Source organism: Stenella coeruleoalba (genome assembly GCF_951394435.1).
Source record: "Stenella coeruleoalba genome assembly, chromosome: 2".
Lineage (NCBI taxonomy): Eukaryota > Metazoa > Chordata > Mammalia > Artiodactyla > Delphinidae > Stenella > Stenella coeruleoalba.
Window position 1 is genome coordinate 124,143,475 of NC_137147.1, and position 25,860 is coordinate 124,169,334.

Consider the following 25,860-nt stretch of genomic DNA (forward strand, 5'->3'; position numbering starts at 1 on the left):
CCTTAAGACAGAACCAGCTTAGAAAACCTTCTTACTGTGAGATGAGCAAATTCTGCCTTGTTCCAAATTTAAGACATTCTGAAATGGCTTTTGCTATGCTGCCTGGAGATCCTCGGTCACCCTTTGCATTTCAGCTTGAGTCAAGGCTTTCCAAATAAACCAAGCTATGCCGATTGAGCGTTCAGCCTCATGTGATTTCACTCTCTGAACAATTCTTCCTGTCCCTTCAGTGAATCAGTTTAAACTCGCCAAAGAGCAAGTAATACAAGTTAGAAGTTTGAATTCAACATTTACTCTCCACTACTAAAGACTTCTGTAGTAAAACTCATCAAGCAAATGGCTTCAAAGCTCTCTTTTCTGTATCTCTCCCACAATCAGGCCAAAAACAAACATTTTCATCATTTCTCTCTCTCTCTCTCTCTCTCTCTCTCTCTCTCTCTGTCTGTCTCTCTCTGTCTCTCTCTCTCTCTCTCTCTCTCACACACACACACACACACACACACACACACACACACACAGAGCCAAGGCCAACTTGGTTTTGAAGTTTCTCAAATAGTAACAACATCCACAAGATGATGCCTACCTTTCTGAAACTTCAGTCCACAAAGATGCCCCTTGGTTGTGAAGAGACAGAGCCAGACTCTCAGTGCTCCAGCCAGCTTTGTTCTCATCAGAGAGCAACACACCTCAGCTCTGTGTAAGCTCTGAAATTCTTTCAGAGACCCACCCTCTAAAGTTGCAGGTCAAGATTTCTGACTGAGGGCAGTCAGTGACGTGAGGCACAGCTACTGGATGGCACCTTCAGATTCTTTCCTGATGCAATGTTGTTTCCTGTTTGACCACATGGAGAGGAGAAAACTGGAATTCAGTGGGACACCGAGTCACAAATGCATCAACTGCTTCATCATCATTGCATTTCAGTGCACACAGTCATTAGTCAACTACTGAACAGGATAGTCTTGCTGTTTGTATTAAAAGGAAGGGGTTTATGTGGCAGAAAGAGACCTGCAACACTGCTGACAGCCCTGCACTATCCTCTGAGCTAGTCTGACAGCCGTAGTACTCTCCAGAAGCCTGGAACACAGGCAGGGCTTTTTGCTAACTAAATCACTACCACCAGCACTGCACCACAAAACTCATTACCAAGGAGCATCAGTCTCAGAAATGCAACTTTTCCACCTGTTTCCTAGCAATTGAAAAAGAAAACCCTTTTCTGAACCATAAAATGACCAAAAAAAGAAAAAAAATCAGATCATCTTTTCTTTTTAGAATAGTTGGATGCGATTCGCTTTGTTTTTATTTGTGTCTCAAAGAACAATCATCACAGAAAGACAAATCTATTAGTAGCACAATATAAATGTTGTTTGTCTGCTTGAGACACTTCAACTTTAAAGGCAAGTGTCCCTCATTTTATAGTGTTTATTTGAGATGTTGCACCTTTTGGGGCCATTTTCACTTTCTCTTGCCTGAAGATGAAACTGCTGCAGGCGTGGATTATTTAAAGGTGCTTTGACAAGAAAACTTCAACAAGTTTATTCCTGTCCGTTTTATAAGCTGAAGCTTGCCTCCCAGGAGGTCTGGGCAGGAGGTGCTGCCTCCTCTGAATGCCTGATTCGAAGCTCTTCTCATTGGCTGACTTCAACTGCTGAAAGACAGCTTTTTTCTTCTATCAGCTTAATAGCTAAGAGCAAATTAAAAGCTGACTCGAGAGGGAGAAGGGGAAACACCAGTTTCAAGTTCTTTGAAACTCCATAGTTTCTCAAATTTCTCTAATGAATTCAGTTCAAAGAAGGAAGCCTGGTCAAGGCCCTTTCACTCAACACTTGCTCACTCAGTTCTCCTAGGCTGTTTTTCTCTACCCAGACTTTCTTTTTTCTATTAAGGTGGTCATAAAATTTAAAGCTCATCTGGCAGGTGGTGAACTTCCAGCAGAGTGGGCACTAAATGCGCAGATTGTGGTTCAGACCCTCATCAGATCTTGCCAGGAGACTATGCAGAGTTACCTCACACTATCCATTTCTAGTCTATTGTCTTCTAACTGCCACCAGACTTATTGTAATAGGCAAGAACAAATCTAACTTCATGTTGGATCTGTTTCTTTTTCTTTAAACCTTGTATTCTATTGCTTTGGCTACAAGTTAAGAATGTTGCCTATAGCCTGAAATATACAGGATAGCTCATTCACAAGGCTCTGATCTTTAAATATATAACACTTTTCCATTCACATGGAGATAAAAAGTTGCAGAACAGAGAATAACATTTGTCTTGTTGGAAGTTTATAGGATCATTGTGACTGGACCTCTGCAAGGACAAAGGATTCTGGCACCAAGAAACTGCAGAACCAAATGCACCCCCAGTATAAAAGAAGCTTGAATTCTAACTCAGGGAAGATGGTTCTTTGGGACACTAGTCCACTATTTTCTTGGTCTGCTGGCTTTCTGAATAAAGTTGCTACTCCTCACCCGAACAACTCATTTCTCAGCTTATTGGCCTGTTGTACAGTAAGCAGTACGAGCTTGGACTGTGTAACATTATCTTCCCAATTAAGTTTTTTTTCTTTATCATGTCTCTTTCCCCTGCTGATAGAGCTCCACCAGCCACCTTTTCCTATAGGTCTCCTTAGCACAGGAGATAGCTACTCCTCCAGAATCTTCTCTTGTCTCTTCCCACTACCTTCCAGGCAAAGCAAACAGGCAGCTTCCATGCCCTTCCATTGACTGCTCTCTGCCCTCTCTGAGTGATGAAAGTCTGACTCCCCTGCCAAGTCCTGCAGCTTTCAGCCCTCCCTGTTCTGTGTTTATACCTATATTACAATGCTCACTCTACTATTACTACTTAGCTGGTTCTGTATCTGCTTCCCCACTACACTGGGAATCCCTCTGGGACATGCCTTACACACCCTTATATTCCTGGAGCTTAGCACAGTGCTGAGCTGTTCAATACTTGTCAACAGTTAACACTTGTCAACAGTTAAATTGTGGGCATCAAACACTCAATTTCACTTTGCAGATATCTGGGGAAGAGGATACTCCTGAACTCTACTCTGGATGCCCTTTCTCAGAATTAAACAAGCCAAGAGTGTTGTGGGACCACATTTTTTTGTTTGTCAATTATATAACTAAATACATGTCATCTACTGATGAGATACAATGTTCAAATCAAATATGAAGTATTTATACATAGCTCAATACCTTCTCTATCATTAAAAGAATTTCACATCTGCTGTATTTTTTGAGTCAAGGTCAAGGTGTAGTTCCTCCTTCTTTAGAGACAGATGAAAAACCTATGCAACAGGGGACAACAGCTAGAGGGATGGAAGAGAGGAATTCTGGAGGTTTGCTAGTTGTGACTTGGGGGAGCTGTGAATTGGGGGAACTCCCAGACATGTAAGCCTCATGTCTGGGAGTTCCTCTGAGGAAGATAAATAAATATAAACATGGTTCTTTCCAGGACTCCTACAGTAATGCTTTTCTTTTTCTCTTTTTTTTTCTCTCTTTCTCACTTGTGCTTCATGATAAATGTATCAGTTCATTGCTAACAGAAAACAGAGAACCTGAAGGAAGCATGATAGAGCAAGATGCATGTGTGGGTGTCACTTCTAGGTGATACTTAACTGTTTCATTTTATGAGAAAACTTTAGGAGTTAAGACATTGAATCAGTTTTATATGTTTGAATCTACATTATGGATATTAAATCATTTATTAAAATCTTAATGATCATTGCTTTTTAAAAAGTGAATATTACCTCTGACAATTAAATGTAGGCAATTAAGCCTGATAAGAGTGGAGAAGTTTCGAGGGGAGCAATAGGGGGTACATTACAAAACTGATGCGTTTTTACACACAGACCAATCTTGTCACTAAAGGTTACTAAAGTATATAAAGGATATTTCACAGAGTAAAAGAGGGGCAGGGGATAAGAGCAGTGTGGACTCAGGTAAATCCAATCAAGATTCTGGAAGGCTACTTAGGATCTCAGAAGAGGAAAACAGAGGAAGCAGGACACAGGAAAATGGACTGTGGGCCCCAGCAGGAAGCCGACTAGACATGGTGCCACAGCTCTGCTAGCAAGGAGCAGAGGGTACACAGCTGCACGTGGTGTGGGTGTGGAGGAACGGGAAGTGGGGCAACTTCTGATATTCTAAGCTGCATGTTATGTTTGACACTGAACCTTAATCTAACTTTCCAGAGAAGAAAATATAAGTTTAATAGAACGGATCTGCTTTTCTCCTCAAAGGAGAAAATCCCTTCCAAGAAACATAATGAATACAGTTTTGGCCATGTCGATCTTAACCTAACCAGTCAAATTTTCTGAGCTTTTGCTATCAACAAACTCTGTTTTCTTGTAACGTTTCATCTCATCGTTTTCACAGAGTTTTCAAATGCAAAGGTTTGCTCAGAGATAGAAATACTAACTCAAAATGCTACCAAACCGTGTATTCTTTAAATAGGTATATGGGAAAACTCATATGGGATATAATGAAACAAGGAAATGTCTGCACAAATACCTACACCGATTGAAAAATTGACATAAAATAGTCCCCCTGCCTCCATGATTCAATCTCCACAGTAGATTACAGACTGTAGGAACTGAATTGTGTCTCCCTTACCCCAACCACCAGGGTCCACACTTTCCCTGGCCCAGTGTTGCAAGGGTCCCTGACAGGTGATTTGAGAGGCTACTTCGTGAGAAAGTGAGGAAACTGAAGAGAGAATCATCAGAACTAAGGGTTCTCCTGCACTCAAGTGCCCTCCCTTTCCCAAAGCTCCATCCCCTCTCCTGCTTTGTTTCCCCTGGTCACTCCTCACTATCTCTTACTTCTTTGTTTTACTGTCTGTCTCCCCATTAGAATGGCAGCTCCATGAGGACTGGGACTTCTATCTGCCTTGTTCACTGCTGAGTCCTCAGGAGTCCAAACAGTTCTTGGCAGAGTGGACACTCAGTGCTGAGAGAGTACATTCAGTTATCTAGCTATTTACCATTGTAACTTCCTCTCTACCACAACGGGTAGTTACTTTCTCAAAGGTAATTCACTGGGCTTTTTCAAAATTGAAAGTCGGCATTTGTGTGTCGAGAAGATGGCCAGTTCTACTTTGAGCTTGTTAGGAGAAGGGGAGAGTCTTCCTTTGAAGACTTAAGTCTGTCACATATTGAGTACTTGAAGCAAAGGAACTTTAGAATCCAGCTGGCACATTCTCTGGGAAGGCTGTGGTGTCACGTGCCAGCCAGATCACACATCTCCACAGCTTCGTTTACCACCCCCAGTGATGGCCAGCAGATGGTCTCTGCCTCAGTGATGGGGCAGGCCACATCTCAACTCGCCTCCTGCAGAAAGGTTTTGTTGCTAAGCCCCAGTGCCACTTTGTGCTCATTATGTGATCTTATTCTTATTGACTGTGTGAGTCTAGACAAGTCATTTAACCTCTCAGTTCCTCAGGTTTCTCAACTGCAAAATGGGGAAGACAACAGCAATACCTTATAGAGTTAGGAAAACATTAAATTAGTTAATATCCATCAAAGCACTTAGGAGAGTATCTGGCATATAGTAAGCACTCTGTGAATTTTAGCTATGATTATAATAATAATTATTATTAATATATTTAATCTATAGGTTTTATTCCTATGTTTATTCCTAATAGACTTTATTTCTTGCACATAGACTTAGTTTCTCCAATTAAATCTTGAGTATAAGGACTGTATAAAGTTTCCAAGTAGCACCCATTACCATTCTCTGAACAGAGTATTTGTTATTCAATGAATAAATACTCATTCAGCAAGTATTTATTGGGTTCATACTAGTGCCAGGCACATCACATTATGTCTTTTGAAGGAGCTAAGGATCTCAAGAATAACAATATAGCATGACTGCCCAAACTGACACAGATGCATACTCACACAAATGAGCAGAACTGTTCACTAACCCTATTATACAGAGTGTAGAGGGAAACAGACACATGTGTATGTGGTGTGGGTCTATTTATATGTTCTACCCAGGTACAAATTGGGAGGATAGAGGAGATGGACTTCAAAATTTATTATTTCATATCCTTTGTGCATGCAAGCATAAGCCCTGGATTTTAAATGAGGAGTTCAGACTACACAGTATGGCATCAGGAATCAGACTGGAGTGGGCAGATAAACTTTTCATCCTCAAAATCATTAATCCCATGATTATCTCAGTCTGTGAAGGCTGGACTTGGCAGCTTTAACATCTACAGTCCCTTTATCCAGCATTGTGCTGGGCATTCCATGTGCTTTATGAGTTGCATCAGCACTAAACAGGTAGGAAGGAAGAGGAGGTAGGAAGAAGATGAGTGTTTGAATAAATATCTGGGCCATTGATACCATGTTATGTGTGACTAGACCGTAAGGAAACAAAATGCCCCTTATCCATCCATCCATCATTCATTCAACACATTTATTATATAAGCTGCTTGAAACACAAAGATGAACACAAGACCCCTGACCTCAAGGAGCTTACTGTCTATCTTTTCCCTCCCATTCTCCCTCTTACCCCATACCCTACATGCCACCTGCCGACAAAGAACTGGGAGAAGATGTGCTTGGCAACCTGAGATCCCCAAGGATGGGTACCTCTCTTCAGCTTATGAATTTTGGGGAGCAATTTTTTAAAAATCAGGATGGAGTGCTTTATGGAAAACAGAAGCTGGACTAAATTTCATGAGATCAGTAACTAAGATTCATTCCCAAGAACAAGAACTCACACTTCTGCCTCCTTGTTAATAAAAGACTTTGTTACTCCACAGGGCATTAGAAACACAGACAGGCTTGAGGTTGGGAGTGAGCATGTGTAGTTCTGTGGCAGTTGAGCAGACTTGGTCACCCTTTAGTCATTTCCAGACCCTCCTAAAGTGGAGTTCTAGGCCAAAGGCATTTCCCCTCATCAGTTGCTTTTGTGCCACCAAAGCATCCAAAGTGACCAGAACATCCTGGTGTAACTGAAAGTGGTGCTGAGGTTCCAATCCTGAGGGCTGCTTCCTGTCCCTTTCTGGTCTCTGAGGGAGAGCTGCCCTCCTGCTTGCAGCTACCAAGTACTCTGAAAACACAGCCTTCAACAAAATGCTTCCTTGCTCCAGAACTTATGGCTTCTTTATGCTGGTTACATGAAATCTAACTTCCATGACTATCTATTTCCTAACCTCTCCTCCAAAATATAATCTCCACCCAGGCTATCCCATTTTACTCTCCACTGTACCCCAATACAAATCTCCCCTTGGCCTGAGCCAGTGGCTATGCGCATGCCCCACCTGTGATCCCTCCTTATCCCAGCCCCACACATTTCCTCTGGGAAACTTTGCCTCTCAAATCAACCTGAATCAACCTTTCTCTTTACACTTATTATCCAGATCACACCATTAGCCCCATTTTATGTGCAGCCCCATTTTTTAATAGTAGTACAGAAAATCCTCCTGTAACACAACTTGATCAGTATGTGCCTTGTCTCCCCTAGGCTGTAAACAGCCCATGAGCCTAGAAACACTACCAGGTTCATAGGAGACCCTCAATAAATATTAAGGATCTGATAATACTCTTTCCCCCATGTTTTAAGCTATATGTACCTTCTGCTGCTGCTCTTCCTCCTTCCATGGTATTTTCATTCCTTCAACAATTATTTATTGAGCACTTCCTACGTGCCTGAAAATAGGAAATTACAGTGAACAAGGCAGCTATGGTCCCTGCTTTCTAGCTACTTAAGAGTCTCAAGCTTTGGCTATGGCTGGAAAAAGCAAGTACATTCCCTGAATGTCCGCAGTCATTTACTCTCTCTTTGTGGGAGACTATCAACAGATCAGCTGAACTACACAGCAATTGCTGGGGTCTAACACTTTGAAAGAGACTAAAGGGATATGAGCAAAATACCACATACTAAGTTGATTATAAAATGCCCCTCACTGGCTTCTCCTGAGACCTCAAATAAGGAAAAATAATACCCCCTCCCCCTTTTTTAACCTCTTTTGTGTTAGGCTGGTTTTGAATTAGAAATTCAGATGTCACATAACTTGTTTCACTGTTAGGTGCTGTTTGAAAGTGTTCTATAGGAAAAGATGACTTCTATTCGCTTATTTCATTTAAAATAGATGCCTTACAATTTCTGTGGACTAAACCTGCCAAATATGTTTCTCTTAAAAGAAACCAGTTTCTCTTAAAAGTTGCTACTCAACTACACAACCTTTCCAGGTATAAAAATCGTTTTACTAAAAACTAATAATACGTATCACCAAATGTTTACATGAATAATTTATAGTGTTCATTCATTCATACATTTATGGAATTCCTATCATAGCAGTTACTACACCAGTAAGCATGGTTAAAATAAAAATATAATAGTTTGCTTGATCACGTTAAACTGTCTGCAAGGCCCATTTGCAAAATAAAATACTAGCCATTTACAATTAAATGTCTGGCCTAAACATTAGAGGATAAATTGTACACTGGGAAATTAGTTTCAACAACTATAGTCCAAACTTATAGTTATTTAAATCCTTAAAATCAAAATCAACCAACTAATCATTCAACAAATAAATACAAATACAAAATATAAAAAATAATTATTACAGTAAGATTTAAGAGCTTTAAATTTTAGTCAAAAATTAAAAACAAAAATCTTTTGGGCCTTGCCTGGTGGTGCAGTGGTTAAGAATCCGCCTGCCAATGCAGGGAACTCGGGTTCAAGACCTGGTCTGGGAAGATCCCACATGCCGTGGAGCAACTAAGCCCGTGTGCTACAACTACTGAGCCTACGCTCTAGAGCCCGCGTGCCACAGCTACTGAGCCCGCGTGTCACAACTACTGAAGCCCACGTGCCTAAAGTCTGTGCTCCGCAACAAGAGAAGCCACGGCAATGAGAAGCCCGCGCACCACAACGAAGAGTAGCCCCCCCTGGCCGCAACTAGAAAAAGGCCGTGTGCAGCAACGAAGACCCAACACAGCCAAAAATAAATAAATAAATAGATTAAAAAAAAATCTTTTAGCAAAGCTGAAAAGAAAAATATCTTTCAATAGCAAAAACCCTTTGACCTCAGATATGCTCTGCATCAAGTTTTCAGAGAAAGTAACATCATAACTAGAACAGACCAGAAAACACTCAGACTGTTCAATGTCACCACTGGCTTTTAGTAAGGACAATGTAAAGCAAAGATCTTCATATGGTCACACATGGTAACAACAGACATAACCTATAAATCATGCATATTTTCACAGTAACAATGATGGCTTGTGGCTTCTATAATCGGCAACCACCAGAGTGTCTGATCTCATATATTGGAGCAATTCTGCCATTCCATTCCTTACACATCAGCAATGATCTATAATGAATGTGAAGGATCAGATACCCAAATACATGCCATGCTAATACCATGTAAAGTAAATATCAAACATGAAGCTAATTAGAGCAGAAATACCATTTGACTCTTTCATAGTTCCAATCTTTGCAAATAATTGTTATCAAGATAGATTATCACTACTGCAAGGGTACTTTGTATATATGTAACATATTTGTCCTGATCTAAACCTGTAACTTAATTTTTAAAATGTAATTCACAATAAATACATTTTGCATCACAACCTAGTACAAATACACCCATAAATATATATATATATAACTGAAACCAAAGTTTTGCACAACAATACTTATCCATACTATTTTTGATGTACTCTATTGTCTATTCTAGTCTAATCTTTTAGAAAAATGCTGGTCTGGACTTACTAAATTGGTTTACTGGCCTATTAATGGATTATGAGGCACAATTTACAGTGCCCAAACCAACCTAACTGGATCGACTTACCCTTTCTACAACTCCACATACTACTTAGATGTTTCCTCCCCTCATTTCAGTTGATTTAAAGACATTTTCTGATGGGGTAAAAGAAAAATTGGAGTAAGCATCAAATATCGGAGGGTGATTTAGGCCTCCAAACTATGACTATGGGGAATAGGATGGGTGCCTTTTTCATTTTTGAGGTCCCAGCACCCAGATCTCATACTGGGTCTAGGCACATACTGGGTCCTTGATACATTATGTTGAATTTTTAGAGTAAATAAAAGGGTATTGTTAGAGTTTGTTTAAAGTCACATAGAGATAACTTTCACCTGAGAAAAAGCCCACACAGAAAGATGTCCTGAACAGGAGTACAAAGCCCACAGTGGCCTGTGGAATCAAGTCTAGGCCTTCAGTCCACTTCCCGACAGTCTCTGAGGTTCCCTTACTTCGAACTCGGCAGAAATCTGGGCTTGACCTCTACTCACCTGGGTGAGAAGATGGAGCCAACCCAGCGATTCACAAAAACCCATGAAGGCAAAGACAAAGGCAAAGATGGAAACCTGCTTGGCACTGTAGCCCTGGGACGCGCCTAACTGACTTTGCAAGGCCTGATAAGCAGGGGCTGCAGCAGGAGGGGCACAGACTCGGCCTAGGACGTGGCCTCGGCCTGCGTGGGGACAGGTAGCCGGACTCGGCCTCGGCCTGGGCGAGGAAGGGGCCCGGTATACAGCCTGCGTGGGGACAGGGGCACAGCCTTGGCCTGCGTGGGCACAGAGACCCAGACTCAGCCTCGCCCTGCGCAGCGACGTCTCCCGGCGGTGAGGTACGGCCCGCCCGGTGCACACCGGCCGCAGGGCCCCTGAGCCGCATCCTTCCCACGCACCTTTCTCCTCCTTTGTCCTGAGGCCGAGGCTCCAATCGCTAAGCTGGGCTGGGCGGTCAGCGCAGCGGTGCATCCTGGGACGCGGGCCGCTCGAGGCCTGAGGGCGTGGGACCCCTGGGTGGGGCCGAGAGGGAGCCCCAACAGGCCACCATGCTGCACCGTAGTAACAACAGCTTGCTTTTGGTGGCAGGAATTTACCTGGGCCGACACCTCTCCTCCTAACAGGCACACTGACCTCGTAACACAGGCATGTAACGGAGGAGCTAAGTAACTTGCCCAAGCTACACAGCTCGTACATAGCACAGCTAGGGCTCGAATCTGGGTTTTTCGTGAGTCCAAACCCAGTGCCCTTGCTACTCAACTACACAACGTTTCTAGGGGGAAAATAACATTGTAACTGGCCTATAGACTGTTCACAATTCGGGGGGTAGGGAGAGGAAGAGGAAACTTCTAGAATAATTACATAAACCCAGGTCTGCAGTGATCTCTCATTACAAGGTTGAATTAACAAAGATAGATCATAAATAGAAGACAGATAAAATGGGGCAATGAAAAAAAAAAAACCCTCCAGTAAAAGTGGGAGTATTATTCCTCTGAATATTTTATTAAATATAAACCTATGAAAATCATTTATAGAGAAGATAGTATAGTGTAGTAAGGAAAACAGGCTTTGGAGCCAGACAGCCCTGGGTTTAAACTACGACTCTTCAGCTTATTAACTTTGGGATGTGTGACCTTGGGCTTTTTAATAGTCCTTTTAAATGCTATTTTCCTCATGAGTAAAATAAGGATAATAATTCCTCCTTGCAGGGTGTCCTGAGGATTAAATGAGGAGAAAAAAAGTCTAGAAAGCATTTAGCATAATATCTGGAAAAATTAAGCACTCAGAAAATGACAGCTATTTTTACTATTTGAGTGCACAAAAAATGTAGAAAATGTTCTTAATAATGAGCAACTTAGTGATTAAGTCTTATTAAGTGCTAAGTCTTAATTAGTTCTCCATGAAATAAAAACAAAAAGGCATCAAGGAGAGCTCAGGATGAGATAAGAAAACAAGGAGCTGGGATGCAGGTAATATATGAATAGAGCTGGATGAAAGGAGATTTCAAGGAAGTAGAAAAATAACCATAATTTAACACCTGCTTTGGAGGTGATGATGAGCTGAACTGACATTGAGGAACATCAAATCAGGTATGAAGAAGGAAAGAGTTCAGATATTCCACCAGAACACTCAGAAAAAAGAACAAAGATGAGGGTGTTAAGAGAGGAAAGTAAGCATGGAGATTAGAAAGCAGAAACTCAATCTACAAATGATGATTTAAAAAATGAAATGTAAAGAATACTGAAGGAATGGCAAAAGAGAACCTAGAAAACATATCTGGGATGGTATGTAAGACTCATCTTGTTCTAGGCAAGAATACTCAAAAGAGAACCAGACGTAGTCAGAACCTCAGGAAATTTCTGGATTTCAAGGACAAGAAATTATTTTGGATGCATCCATCAGAAAATTAGTTAACCTAAAAATAATCAAATGAGGATGGATTTAGCTTTCTTCTCCAGAAGCTAAGGATAGAAAACAAGAGCAAAATGGCAATGGTTTAAGAAAAGTTGTAACACAAAAACTATTCTCAAACAAGTTGTTATTCAGGTCAACAAAGGAATGGCAACCAAAAGACATTCCGATATATGAGGTCTCAGAAAATATATCCCCCGTCCTGGAAAAATTGCTGAGAGACATACCCTAGACTTCCTTCTTGGAAACATTACCCGAGAGGAACCAAAATTGAGATTAGTTCATTGGACAGATTGTGAAACAGAGTTAAGACTAAGTAATAAATAAATATAATGGTAATAATAAAATGGAATGTAAAAGGAAAAAGTAAAATTGGGAGAAGCTATATAATGTACAAATTTTGGGGAAACAGCAATTTGGTTTATGAATTCAGATGAAATTAACAATGGCCAGAAAACTGGAGGGGGCAGGAAAAGTGAAAGTGAACTAAATTTGCATATAATGGAGTCTACACTTATGGCTTCAGTCTTGGCTTTGATGAAAAAGGAATTTTCAAACATTTTTTTGAAAGCATAAAAGGTAATGATTTGTATAGTTAAAAAAGTAGGTATGTTTTCCAAATAGCTACAAGACTTAGTACAAATTATTAACAACCCATCTGCAACCCAAGAGTAAACAAAGGAAATAACAAGAAAGAATAAACTGTAATGGCAAAAATGTAATTTATGACAAGAAAAATCATTTTAAGCTTAAAACTATGTATGCTATACTTCAATAAAAAGGAACAACTTTTCAACTATTAAAAAGGAACAACTTTTTGATTGTTTATAATATAAAGTCCATTTATTTATTGTCTGCTGCTTGTACATGACCAGACCAAAGAACTCTTACCCAAAGGTTTAGGTTAAAAGTCACATAATACAGTTGGAACCTCAAACGCTGGTCTTGGGTGGTCCCAAAGCACTTTTCTTGAGATACTACAGTGATTTTTTTTTCATCAGCTGGTTCACAAATCAAGTTGCACAGCCCAGGTGTATAACACAGATGGCATAAGAGTTCTAGCATCATATTTTCTACTTATCACTGTCCCACATGGCATGCTACTGTGTGTGTGAGTCCAGCCTCCCATGGTGGGTATGTCACCACTGACCTATAACACCTGGAATGACATACCTTTGCTGTAGATGGTCCTTTGCCACCCTCCATAACAGACTATTAAAGAACAAAATAAACAATACTGTTAACTAACTTTTTATAATGCTGTTAAAAGAAAAACTTCTGATGGAATCTTGGTTGTTTCTTCTCTCTCCATGCCGATCTAGGAAGTGCAAGTGCTGTTCAAGATCCATTTCCAAATCCCTATCTGAAGGTGTCTTGACATACTTTTTTGTCCATACGGACCTTTCAGAGAATCAGGCTGTTTGTGATTACTCCTAAATGTTACTCTAATTTCACTCTTAGTTGTTAATAAAACTCATTAGTATAAAGCTGTTGCCAATCAATTTTATTTTCTAGTTCACCACTCATTTTCACTTCCATATAACCATCAAATCATTCATTATACATATTAAAAGTGACACACAAGAGGACATATGCCATATTCAAGCAAAGAATGCTACATGACACCAAAAATGCTTTACTTGTCAACAATCTAGTAAGGGGAATCTTTCCACTTTATTACAGAAAAAAATAGCAAAATCAGAAAAAAAATTTAAAAGACAATTTATAGGAAAATCGGCAGTCAAAAATCCAATTCTATTTTACAGTAGTGGGCTATACTACTCTTATGTTTTACAGAAATGAACAAACAAAGTCAGCAATTTAGAAATGGAAAATAAACTTCCTTTCTTAGCACATAAAAAAAAGTTCAGCTGCAGGAAAACCTGTGCTTCCTTATTATAGTTTGTTAAATAACTTAAAAAACAAAGTCATAAGCAATCATAAATGTGCTGCTGGTGTGTTCACTTTGTGGGCCTCAAGGGAGAAATGTGTCTGGCAGGAGGTCTAAAGCACTGTAAAAAAACCCCACATGCTATCATGATGCCACAGACAATCCCAATCCCCACTCCTAGACAATATCTTTAATGTAAACCCATGTTTTAAACTCTACGGCTTTCAATGATTAGGTAGACTCTTGTCTCAAACCAGACTAAAAACACCTGAACTTTTCTCACTGGAAAGGAAATCATACCCTGATCACATTCCATTTCTCAGTTCTTCTAAGTATTAGAAAACTGTACTTTCTTTGAAAAAATAGCTAAAGTTCCAAAGAGAAAAAAAACCCACAAGCGATCCAGGGTATATATAAACATGTATTTTACCCAACACAGTGAGTAACTGTACTACAGTTTAGTCAATCTACTTGAAAAGGTTAATGCCAATGGCAAATTTAGAAGGGGATCCCTGTTTTTTCTATATCTTAAAAAATACTAGTGAGCTGTATAGTTAGGAGGGGATACATGGGGTTAACTGTAAAGGCTTTGATCTGCTTTGTTCAGCTCCACTTTCCTTAGAATAATTAGAAAAACTTACAGTTGGTTTGCTAGTCTGACCTATAATAATATAGTCAGAAAAGGCATTTTATCAACCACAATTTTCAAATGAGTATTTTAATATAAAGCAAGACAACTCTATACGGTGTCACAAATGACAATTCATAAAAGACCAATTAAAGTTCAGTATTTAGGTCAAGTTTTTCCAAACCCCTGGGCAGCCCAGGTGGGCTAAATGCAGCATGAGTGGGCCACATGTGCCCTGAGGAGAGGTCAGGAGGCAGGTCAGAGTCCCAGCAGGTGCTTGGTGACCACAATGTTGCCTCTGGGGATGGCATTCAAGTCAGTGATGACACAGTCATGTCACAGGTGCCACAACAAATCCCAGTATTCAGATGGCACAGAGAACACAAATAAGTTGAAAATCACTGTCCTGGTGGTTTCTACCTCCTCTCTGTCTCCTCTCTCCGGGTCCAACTAAAGCTGGTTTGTCACAAGTGAACAACAGCTTCCTGATGGTCAAAACGCCCAGCGTCTTCTTCTCAGATACTAAACTCCATATACATTTCCCTTCTCAAAGCCCTACCTGACCTTAGTTTCTGCAAAGTATTTCTTGTTCTCTGGCCTCTGTAATTTTTTTCACTTTCCTTCTTCATCCAGATCTCTTTCCCTTCCTTTCCCTAGTCTCAGGGAAATCAGACCTTCTGTGATTTTCATAATGCATAGGCAAATGACTCCTATGTCTTGCTCTAACGCTGATCTTCTCATTTTCAACACAGGATTTCTGTCTGCTGGGCATGAATATGTGCTGAAGACAGTGCCCAAGTCACTCTGGTGAAGATGGAACTCATTTTCCTCGAGACTGTAACGATCTACTTCCCCTATTTCTGTGAACAGCAGCAGCTGCATCTCCACCGTGCATGTGCGAGTGAGAAAACACCTCCTGTCTCAGGCTGATCCTCTCCGTCCTTTGTAAAATTTAGGTGTATTTTTTTTCCAGTTATATATTCACACATTGTTGAAAGACTCAGTCTTTCAGTTCTGGAAATTTTTCCTGGATTACTTTAGTACTTTTCCCTCTCTGTTTCCACTTTTCTGTCTAGAACTTCTGCTATTCAGTTATTGAACCTCGTGAACTGTCCTCAAATTTTGTCATTTCTCTTTATTTTCCAATTTTTTTCGTCCTGCTGTTTTCCTCAACTTACATTTCTATTGAGTTTTTCATTTCTGCTATTGCATTATTCATTTATAAGAAGTTTGTTTCTCCTGAATATTTTTTTATGTATTATCTTTCATAACCATTTATCTCTGAGGATATTACTAGATTAATCTCCTCCTTGCCTAATCTGTCTTGTTTTGGCCTCTGTCATGTTAAGAGGCTTTCCGCAAACGCCTCGTGATCCTTGGCTGTTCACTCCTATGTAAGAGTTGGGCACATAAATGCCAACTAGAAACTCTGCCCATGGATGGTTTGTGACTGTGGGCTTCATAGTTGGGAGACTTGGCCGAGTAATTTCTTTGGGGAACCCCCCCCCCTCCACACACACACACAATGTATCTTTAGATCTTTCCTCTTAAATCTGTGTCTGATTCCACAGAACTCTCTTCTAATTTCCTGGGGGAAAAGGTTAGGGGTGGTGGTGGTTCTCAACATTCAGTATGTGTCTAATCAATCCCATTTCAGTGTGGTAGCCCTGTCCTCAGCTGTGCCTGCTGTTCCTCAGTCCAAAGACCTGCTAAGGATTTGGCTTTCTTGGACTGCTCAGTCAGTGCTTGTGTGTCTCACTGCTCCTTTACTCATGTCTTAGTGGGTCTATGGAGGGAGGGGGCCTGATGCAGGCATTCAGCAAGAAGGCCTTGCTCCCCCTCTTCCATTCCCATTGCCCCTGATGCCAGTGGGACTTCCCCAGGATTCTTTTCAATCTTTCTACTTGTCTGCCTAGCCAATATATTGCTACAGAAGTCACTTTCTTCAAACACAAAACTAGTCACTTACTTGAAAACCACACTGGCTCTCCACTGCCTACAAAACAGTCAAAACTCCTTAGCACAGCACACAAGGTCTTGGATGCTCTGACCCCAGCATAGCTTGCCAGCATGACTTCTCTTCATACCACTTACCACACATAGTACAACGTTAGTTTTAATAGTGCACGTGTACCACCCTCTGCTTGAAGACAGGCAGTTATGGAGAGAAGGTTGGAACTAGACTGACTAGATCCACTGTCTCGGCTCTGCCACTTTACCAAGTTAATCTCATCTGCAAAATAGGGATCATAATAGTACCTATTACTGTGAGGATTTATCAGAGCACTTGGAACAGCAACCGGCATATATGCGTTAAAGAGTTTAGGTCTCTGCACACCTGTCTGCCCCAGAAGACTATCAAGTCCTTGGAGAGGATCTCTTCTCATTTGCTTAACATTTGTGGTGTGTTTATAATAATGGGGCAGACATGATGCTGTTCACAAGGGACAATGTAAAAAGAGCATGGCAAATGGAGACGGTTGGCAAATTATTAAAACATAATGTGACAAATGCTACAATACAGGAAACAGCACAGTGAAGAGAACATAAAGCATGTAAGATCTAATGGTTCAAAACAGGTGGAGAAGGCTTCACAGGTCCAACATTTAAGATGGGGCTTGACCAAAAAAAAAAAAAAAAAAGATGGAGCTTGATGAATGAATATCTAAGGCAAAAGGTGGTACTCCTAAGACAGTGAGTGGGGCGAGAACCACAGGTGAGACTAGAGGAACAGGTTGGGGCCAACTGCACAAGGCCCTGTATAACCTGTTTGAGTCTCTATTTTGTTTCAACCACTGTTTGTCAATTTCACCATCCTAGCACACTGGGAGTGCCATAGACAATTTTGAGGAGTTATAAGTATTTTGTTACTAATAGCTGAAATGCAGCTACTTGGCAATTATTTAAAAAATAAATTAGAACACGCTTCCAAATAATGTTGAAGAAACCAGATATAAAAGAACACATACTCTATGATTCCATTTACATAAAAGACAAAGCTAGGCAAAATTAATCTATGTTGTCTCAATTTAGGGTTCAGTTACCTTTACCGGTGGATAGTGACTGGATGGGGATCCAAGGGGGACCCCTGAGTGCCAGTAACGTTGTTTCTTGATCTGGATACTGGTTTCACAGGTATGTTGTTTGTGAAAATTCATCAAGTCGTATACATGTATTTTGCTGTATCTGTTGTATTTTAAGTTAAAACAATAAATTAGATTCATGACACTTAGTGGTCACTTGGACACACATGCGTTTACTTGAAGAAGAGGTGGAGTTACAGACTGGAAACTCATCGTGCAAATATCACTAGTTTTGTGTTCCTTTATGGACTACCTCAGGACAGCTCTGGTACTCTGAACAGCCAGGAAAGTTATCACATGGCCAGAGTCAAGTCACCTTCACCAACAGCAGGGCTTCAGTGAGGGTGGGAGGAATTGGCTTACACCTAAGGGTTAGTTATATTGAATATATGTAGTGTCTCTGAAATGCCAACATTCTGCATACATAGGAGACTGCCTTTTCCTAATTTTAGATATTATAACAAGGGACTGATGTTCCTTATTAACCTTATAGAGAAACACAGGTCAAAAACACATCTTTATAAGCATGACTTTTAATGCATTTAACATTTATGTACCCTTAGGAACATAAAGAATCAAGTTTGTTTTTTTCCTTTCCTTAAAAAAATTTTAACTAAAAAAAAAGGTACCCAATTAAAAACAAGTAAGAGTAGAAAGAGATATATAATGAGAAGTCAAATTTTCTACTTCAGATCTGTTTCCCAGGGCAACCACTATTAGTATTTTCTTATATGTTCCTACATAAATATTTTATAAACACACAAAGGCATATATAAATGTGTGTGTATTACTCCTTCCCCACCTTCTTTTCTTAAACAAATGGGAGCCCAGTATACTCACTTTTTTTAACTGTAGATGTTTCATTTCTGTAAACATGAATACAGCTCATTCTTTCCACAAGTATATATAACTGAGCATACATACTATGAATATATATATTATGACTTACTTAACCAGATTATTTCTAGTCTTTCGCTTTTATAAACAATGTGGCATTGAAAATCCTTGAAGATACATACTTTTTAATTTATGTAGAAGCTGCCCCAATGTATACCCCCAACTCTGTTACCAAACAGAGTTTTTGACCTCTGCATTTCTCTTTGGTTAACATTAGTATCTGTTATTTTGATTAGCCATCCTCTGTTTAGTTCCACTGATCTTCCCATTTCTACCTGAATGAGTACTACCCTGTTTTGATTAACACAGCCTTAAAATATATTTTAATGTCTGATAGGTTCAGTCTCCTTATATTTCTCTATAAAAGGATCATTTAAAAAATATTTTAAGAACATTTCAGACTGTCTTAATGACAGACTGACCAGCGCAATATAGTTATGCTCTCAGTATATAAATCCATCACAGACCTTGGAGATATTGTGGATTCAGTTCCAGATCACCACAATAAAGCAAATATCACAAGGTGAGTCACACGGATTTTTTGGTTTTCCAGTGCATATGAAAGTTATGTTTACACTATACTGTAGTCTAGTAAGTGTGCAATGGCACTATGCCTATACATCTTAATAAAGAAATACTTTATTGCTAAAACATGCTAACCATCATCTAAGCCTTCAGCGAGGTGTAATCTTTTTGCTGGTGGAGAGTCTTGCCTCGATGTTGATGGCTGCTGACTGATCACGGTGGCCGTGGCAATTTCTTAAAATAAGACAGCCATGAAGTTTGCCCCACTGATGGACTCTGCCTTTCATGAACCATTCCTCTGTAGCAAGCAATGCATTTGACAGCAGTTTACCCATAGTAGAAGTGCTTTCAAAATTGGAGTCAATCCTCTCAATCCCTGCCGCTGCTTTATCAACTAAGTTTATATAATATTTTAAATCCTTTGTTGTCATTTCAACAACCTTCACAGAATCTTCACCGGGAGCAGATTCCATCTTAAGAAACCACTTTCTTTGCTCATCCATAAGAAGCAACTCCTCATCCATTAGTTTTATATTTGTAACAAATAATGAAAAAGTTTGAAATATTGCAATTACTAAAATGTGACACAAAGACACAAAGTGAGCAAATGTTGTTGGAAAAACGGCACCAAAAGACTTGTATGACACAGGATTGCCACAAACCTTCAATTTGTAAAAAATGCAGTATCTACAAAACACAATAAAGTGAAGCACAATAAAATGAGGTATGCCTGTAATGACGTGAAAACTTGAATTTACTGCCTCCTCTCAAAAAGACAATATAATTATCCATATCACAACAATTTTAAATAGGAAAATTACCTATTAAAACTCTTTTTAAAGAATACATTTGTGTTCGTAGACCACATATATACATATAGAGCTAATCACCTCTCTTTAAAAAACTGCTGAGATTCAAGTTTTTTACATATTACATTACACGTAAATACCTCAGGGGGAAATAATAGCCATACTGGCTTAAACAGCATCCCTCCCCAAATTCACATCTACCCAGAACCTGTGAATGTGGCCTTATTTGGAGATAGGGTACCTGCTGATATAATTAAGCTAAGATGCGGTCACACTGGATGAGAGTGGGCCCTAACCCAGTGACTGGTGTCCTTACAAGAGGGAAACTGGATACAGATAGACACACAGGGAAAATGTCATGTGACAACAGAGAAAGAGACTGGAGTGATGTCCAGGAAGTCCAGGAATACCAAGGATTGCCAGCAATGGCCAGAAGCTAGGAAGAGGCAGGGAAGGATTCTCCCCTAGAGCCTTGAGAGAAAGTGTGGCCCTGTAGCCATCTTGATTTTGAACTTCTAGCCTCCAGAACTGTGAAAGGATAAATCTCTGTTGTTTTAAGCCACCAAGTTTGTGGTAATTTTTACAGCAGCAATAAGAAAGTAATACAATAACTATCCCAAATTTGTGTAAGTTGAACTACCATAAATTTTGAGTGCTGTACTTGTATCAAGTGACTTATCATTTGATATATCTTTTTCAGTCACTAGGCAGCTTCCAAAAGGCAAAGGAAAAGCATGTTAGAAAACCCTTTTGAAGTTTTTTGTTTTTTTTTTTTAGTTACCTCATTAAGGCACAATTATATTACGGAAAACCAGTTCCTGTTTTACAAAGGAGTCATACTTCTATTATATATTGTCTCAATATGTTTTAACAACTTCAAAAGTGCTGTTGGATTATATGGGAACAGATTTTTCTTCTGCAAACGATAAATGGCACCTTGTAGCTCTTCAAAGCACTTTACTGTTCTGTAAGATATTCCCACTTTAGAAACAATGTTATTTAGGCCTATGTCACAATCAACAGAGAAGGGAGTATTAGATTCCTTGGGAACCAGAGACCTCGACTGAGACTCCAGGATAAGTTCTTTTTTATCCCTACTTGTTCCAATTGTGTCCTGAATTTTCTTCATTGCTTCTTGGTGTAAAGATGTTAGTCTACTGTTTGCTAAACGCTGGTCTGTGGATTCTTCTTCAGAATCATCAGAGGTTTCATAATCTACCAGACTTTGAGAAGTTCGTTGGGGAGACAGATTATTAGCCTGGAGTGTGGCCTGGGCCTCCTCAGACATCACAGCATGGTTCAGTGGTTCAGAAGACGCTTCAGAAGCCCAGGAGACCCAAGCATGAGCATCTCTGTGATTACCAAGAACAGCCAAAGGACTAGGCTCTGTTTGGTTGCTGCTTCTGTCTTGGACAAGTGAGGAGATACAACAACAAATATTTACATTATCTTTAGATTCAGTTATATCAAAGCACTTGCAAATGGTGAAAAAATTATCCCAGTCTTTTTGCAATAATTTTAAATACCTAACAAAATACTCAAGAAAACAGGTTTCTGATGAAATCAAAAAATCAAGAAGAACTGTAGAATCAAATCCTATATTTTTTAATAAGAATAAAAAAATACAGTGTGGATTATAGCCATTTTCATGTGTGTGATGGTTCCACATTTCTTTTTCTTGGGTCAAGCTTTCAGTAGCTTCACATTCTCTGAAAACAAAGAGAGCAGAGACTTCAGATTAATGACTGTTTACAAATACAAGTTTTGACAGATGTAATTCACAAACCATAAATTCTCCTATCAGATTTCTTTTTAATGTATGCATTATTTTAAAAACAAAAAAAATTTCAAAACAATCTCTTTTTCCACAAACTCCATATAAATCTGATTCAGTAAAATAAATAAAATCCATTGACTTTGGTAGTTCTAGTTTTTACCTGCCCAATTAAAGTCCTCTGTCTTCCTGTCTCTTGACATCAGAATTCCTTGCTCCTACAGGTAACTAATTCCCTGTGGTAAGGTGGGAATTAACCTCCTTCCTTTCCTTCCACACTTGCCTCAACAGGGGTGGGAATGTGACCCAGAATGACCAATCAGAGTACCCAAGCTCCTGGCCACCATGATTCTAACATGAATCTGTGACCCACGTAGGCTAATCAGATCTCTCCAGGACTTCTGCTGGCACCATTAAAGATTATAACTGTAAGGCTGCTGTAAGCCTGGCACTGCTGGTGGCCCTGTGTGAGAATTAATTCAGAGCCGTGAGATAGAAACAAAGAGAAATAATCAATGACATGGTTTGAGTCATATACAGTTACACCTGATGCCAGTTTGACCCCTTAGAATTCCCAATTAAGAGCCAATAAATTCCATTTTTTTTCGCTTAGACTAACTTATGTTGATTTCTATCACTTATAGCCAGTCACTCTTAACTAATACAGTTACATTAAAAAAAATACATGTGACATGAGCACATGCCTCTGCGAGCACACTAAACTCAAGCTAAGAAAGTTAGAAATTCACATACCAAGTAAATTTAATTCAGAGGCTTCCTCTTTCTTGATGAGTAAGAAGTCAGCTTTGAATACAACTAAGATATACTCTACGAGGCATGTGCATTCAGACAGAATTTGTATTTGACCGTTTCTAAGCCTAATTCAAATCGCATGCAGGAATTCTGTGTTCTTGATTAGAACCTTTTGAAAATTGGCCCCAAACTCTTACAGTCTGAAAGCAGCCACTGCCAGCAGTGTCATAATACAAGTAAGAACTGGCAGCACAACACTGCACCGACAGTCATTAGTAAGAAATCCCTTTCTCTGAAGCCAAGAAAGAAATGGAAATAAAGCAAATACTTTAAGGTTTTAATAAAGCAGAAGCAGAAACAGTGTAAAAGGTCTTCAGTTATTAACTTCATTACCAATTACAGATATTTGCCACAAGAAGATTGACCCAAGATTGACCAAGTACAGCTGTTTTAATAAACAGAAATAGGATCAGTATAAAATGTCATCAGTAACGTAAGTTCATAATCAATTTCAGATATCTGCCTCAAGATGATATCAATCCCAGTTCAACTGTACATTAAAATGAAAATTTACAACAGCTCCTTTGATTACTTACAAGATTGTACTCACCTTTAGAAAGGCAAAAATCACCTTACAGAAGTTCAATACAGACAAGTTAGTCTTAGAGGTGAAGAGAGTTCTTAAACATCAATTAAATTAAGACTTAGACAAGTGTATTAACTTATTCCTGATCACACAGGTAAAGCAAAGGTGGTGACTCAGCCAGAACCCATGCTGTCTAATATCAGTCTAGTTCTAATCCCTAGATCTGCCTAGCCAGCCAAGTTTTCATAATGAGAACTCAAATGTAATCTATTTTCATGTAGGGCAGGGTTAAAGAAAGGAATTGGAACTTATAAGGAAACCACAAGATTGTTAGGGATTTTTTTTTTCCCCTAATGATGGAAAGTAAATAGTATGTCCAACACATTATTAAAAATGTTTTCTGCTTTCCTGGGATGTAGTTAATAAAATTACTTTAAAATATACGAACCTGGTCAACTTCAGGTAGATGCCCATTGCTGTTTTGGCAGCCTCCAGCATGTCATCGTCTTGTTCTATGAAGACCCTAGACAACCACTCACAAAGATTGTGTGATCGCAGAGACGGCTGAAGGTGAGGCTTTAAGAAGGTCAGTAACTCAGACATGAACCTCTGTAAATCAACTTCAAAAAAATGCAAATTTCAAAGAGCAAGCAACAGTTTATGAATGCATTTATAATAACTTGCCTATATATAAATTTATAATATCTAGAGTATTTTAAAATTCATTTTCATAATTCACACTTTCAAAAAGTTTGTGAGTTAGGGATTATCTCCACTCTGTATATTAGGAAACTGAGCTTCAGAGAAAAAAATGACCCAGTCAGTAGGATACAGTTAAAATGTATAGCCAGATCATCTACTTCCCATGCTGCCAAATAACTAATTATCTCTGAGAAATAAAAGTTACATAAATTCTTGCTAAAAGCATATAAATGAATGAGTGGTAGACAACAGAAATCACTTCACTGGATGTCACATGGTTTGTTACTAGAGGCAACAATGCACCCAAACAAAAATAATTTGCCCTCAAAATAACAGAAAAAAATTTTTTTGTTTGTTTAAAATTGTTTAAAGTATTAAAAGAAAGTACTACTATTAAGCACAAAAGTCAAAAAGGTTTTGAGGAGTTTTAACTGCAATTTAAAATTCTTGACATATAACACGCGCCATCTAGTGTTGTAAATGATAACTGCACAGGATTATACCTTGCAATGTTGTTACTACAAGTTAAATGTTACCTAAAGCAATTCAGGGAAGTCACTGCTTACAATTCAGACCTTTCACTGAAACTCTATGCTGCTTGCTTAGAGACGTTTACTATTCATTTTTCTCAAATGAAACAGAGCACCTACACTGAATACTTTAAATGGCTCTCTTTGGACTCTAAGTTAACATCCTGGAAATTTTATACAAAAATTTCTTCATCAATATAACTTCTGACATAATAGTTTCGATTCAACTCCTAATTGTCAAAAATCTGTATTAGTAGATATACCAATTTTATGAAGGAAAATATGAATAATATACTACAAGTATCTGAATATGAATTGACTTACATTGCTTACTTTGAAGTGACTCAACAGCATCTTTATTTTTTAAACACAATTATTAACTATACTATGCAAATTCAGTTTAGAGCACAAAACTGAAACTTTATTTCTTAAGGTAATTCTAGTTTTTTCTTTTTTTTTGGAAGAAAATTAATAAATTATAACTAGAATAACATATAGCTTAAATTGTAAAATTACAGTCCTGAGATTTGATAATTACGAATAATTTTACTTCAGTAAATAATTCATTACTTTGCATACAAAAGGAGTTTGAGAGAGTTACCTTTCATTTCATTTGCTGAAGCACCATTTTGAAACTTGATTTCTAAGGATCTAATGATAAGTAAGCTCGCTGCTCTAAGGATCACATGATCTGGACCAGGGACACATTCACATCCAGGTTGGACTTCATCGCCTCCAAAGCAGGAAGGTTTTCCATAGACAGACAGTGTCCTCAAAAAGCCCAAATCCACAGCTTGCAGAACAGCATCAGCCAAAGCCAACAGGTCCACATCTAAAGGATGATCTGGTGCCATGAAGGTAGGGACGGATCCCCGACAAAGGTCTTCACCCACTTTGCAGAGAAGGCACTTTTTGATGAATATGATGAATTTCCTTTTGACAAAAGCCTGAATAGGCCAGGTAATAACGTTGAACACACAAGAAGGTTTCAAAAATAACATCCTCTGGCAAGTGAAATGTAACTTCAGGTGGATTCTGGAGGCTATAAGAAGTTCAAGCAATTCCAGGAAACATATCAAGCTGTTTATTAGTTTAGAAGTATCTTGGTGGTTTTCAAAATGCTGAGAAAATAAGGAATTGTAAAAGACTTCAAAAATAGTGTCAAAAGGAGTCAGGAACTGCTTTAGAATTTCTGTGATTAAAAAAATAGTAATTATAAGCAACAGGAAAAACAAAGACTTCTTAAAAAGCAATTTTACAATTCAATTTTTATAATTATTATCCTTTTATAAGATGAAAAAATGGATTGGATTGTTTATCTCTAACATGAACAAATGAAGATACACAGACTAAGTAAGAGCTAATAACCATGGCTAATACCCATTTTACAAATATCAGTAACATCAGATGATGCAAAGGATATATAAAAATGAAAAGCTTTAATTTCAATTTTTAATAATAGTGAAGTTTTACTTTTTTTCCTTTTAAAAAGGTATCCTCAAT

General features: G+C 38.9%; 2 protein-coding genes across 5 annotated transcripts in view; both read right to left on the reverse strand.

The window, feature by feature from the left end:
* CERS3 (ceramide synthase 3) overlaps positions 1 to 10,555 on the reverse strand; it is a 132,131-nt gene extending 121,576 nt beyond the window's left edge. The window contains exons 1-2 of one of the 2 annotated variants that reach the window (XM_079913516.1): positions 10,269 to 10,555; positions 584 to 831 (exon numbers count right to left, since the gene is read on the reverse strand). The gene's annotated coding sequence lies outside the window, so the exon portion shown is untranslated. Of the gene's footprint in view, positions 1 to 583; positions 832 to 7,581; positions 7,979 to 10,268 lie in introns of those variants that run through there. The other variant, XM_079913517.1, reaches the window with a different exon arrangement.
* A 3,212-nt stretch (positions 10,556 to 13,767) lies between these two features.
* LINS1 (lines homolog 1) overlaps positions 13,768 to 25,860 on the reverse strand; it is a gene marked incomplete at its 5' end in the record, with an annotated part of 29,320 nt that continues 17,227 nt past the window's right edge. For all 3 annotated transcript variants that reach the window (XM_079911589.1, XM_079911590.1, XM_079911591.1), the window contains 3 exons: positions 13,768 to 21,721; positions 23,574 to 23,745; positions 24,959 to 25,549. In XM_079911589.1, the coding sequence (XP_079767715.1) occupies positions 20,836 to 21,721; positions 23,574 to 23,745; positions 24,959 to 25,549 (1,649 nt within the window). In that variant the 3' untranslated portion in view covers positions 13,768 to 20,835. The remainder of the gene's footprint in view (positions 21,722 to 23,573; positions 23,746 to 24,958; positions 25,550 to 25,860) is intronic.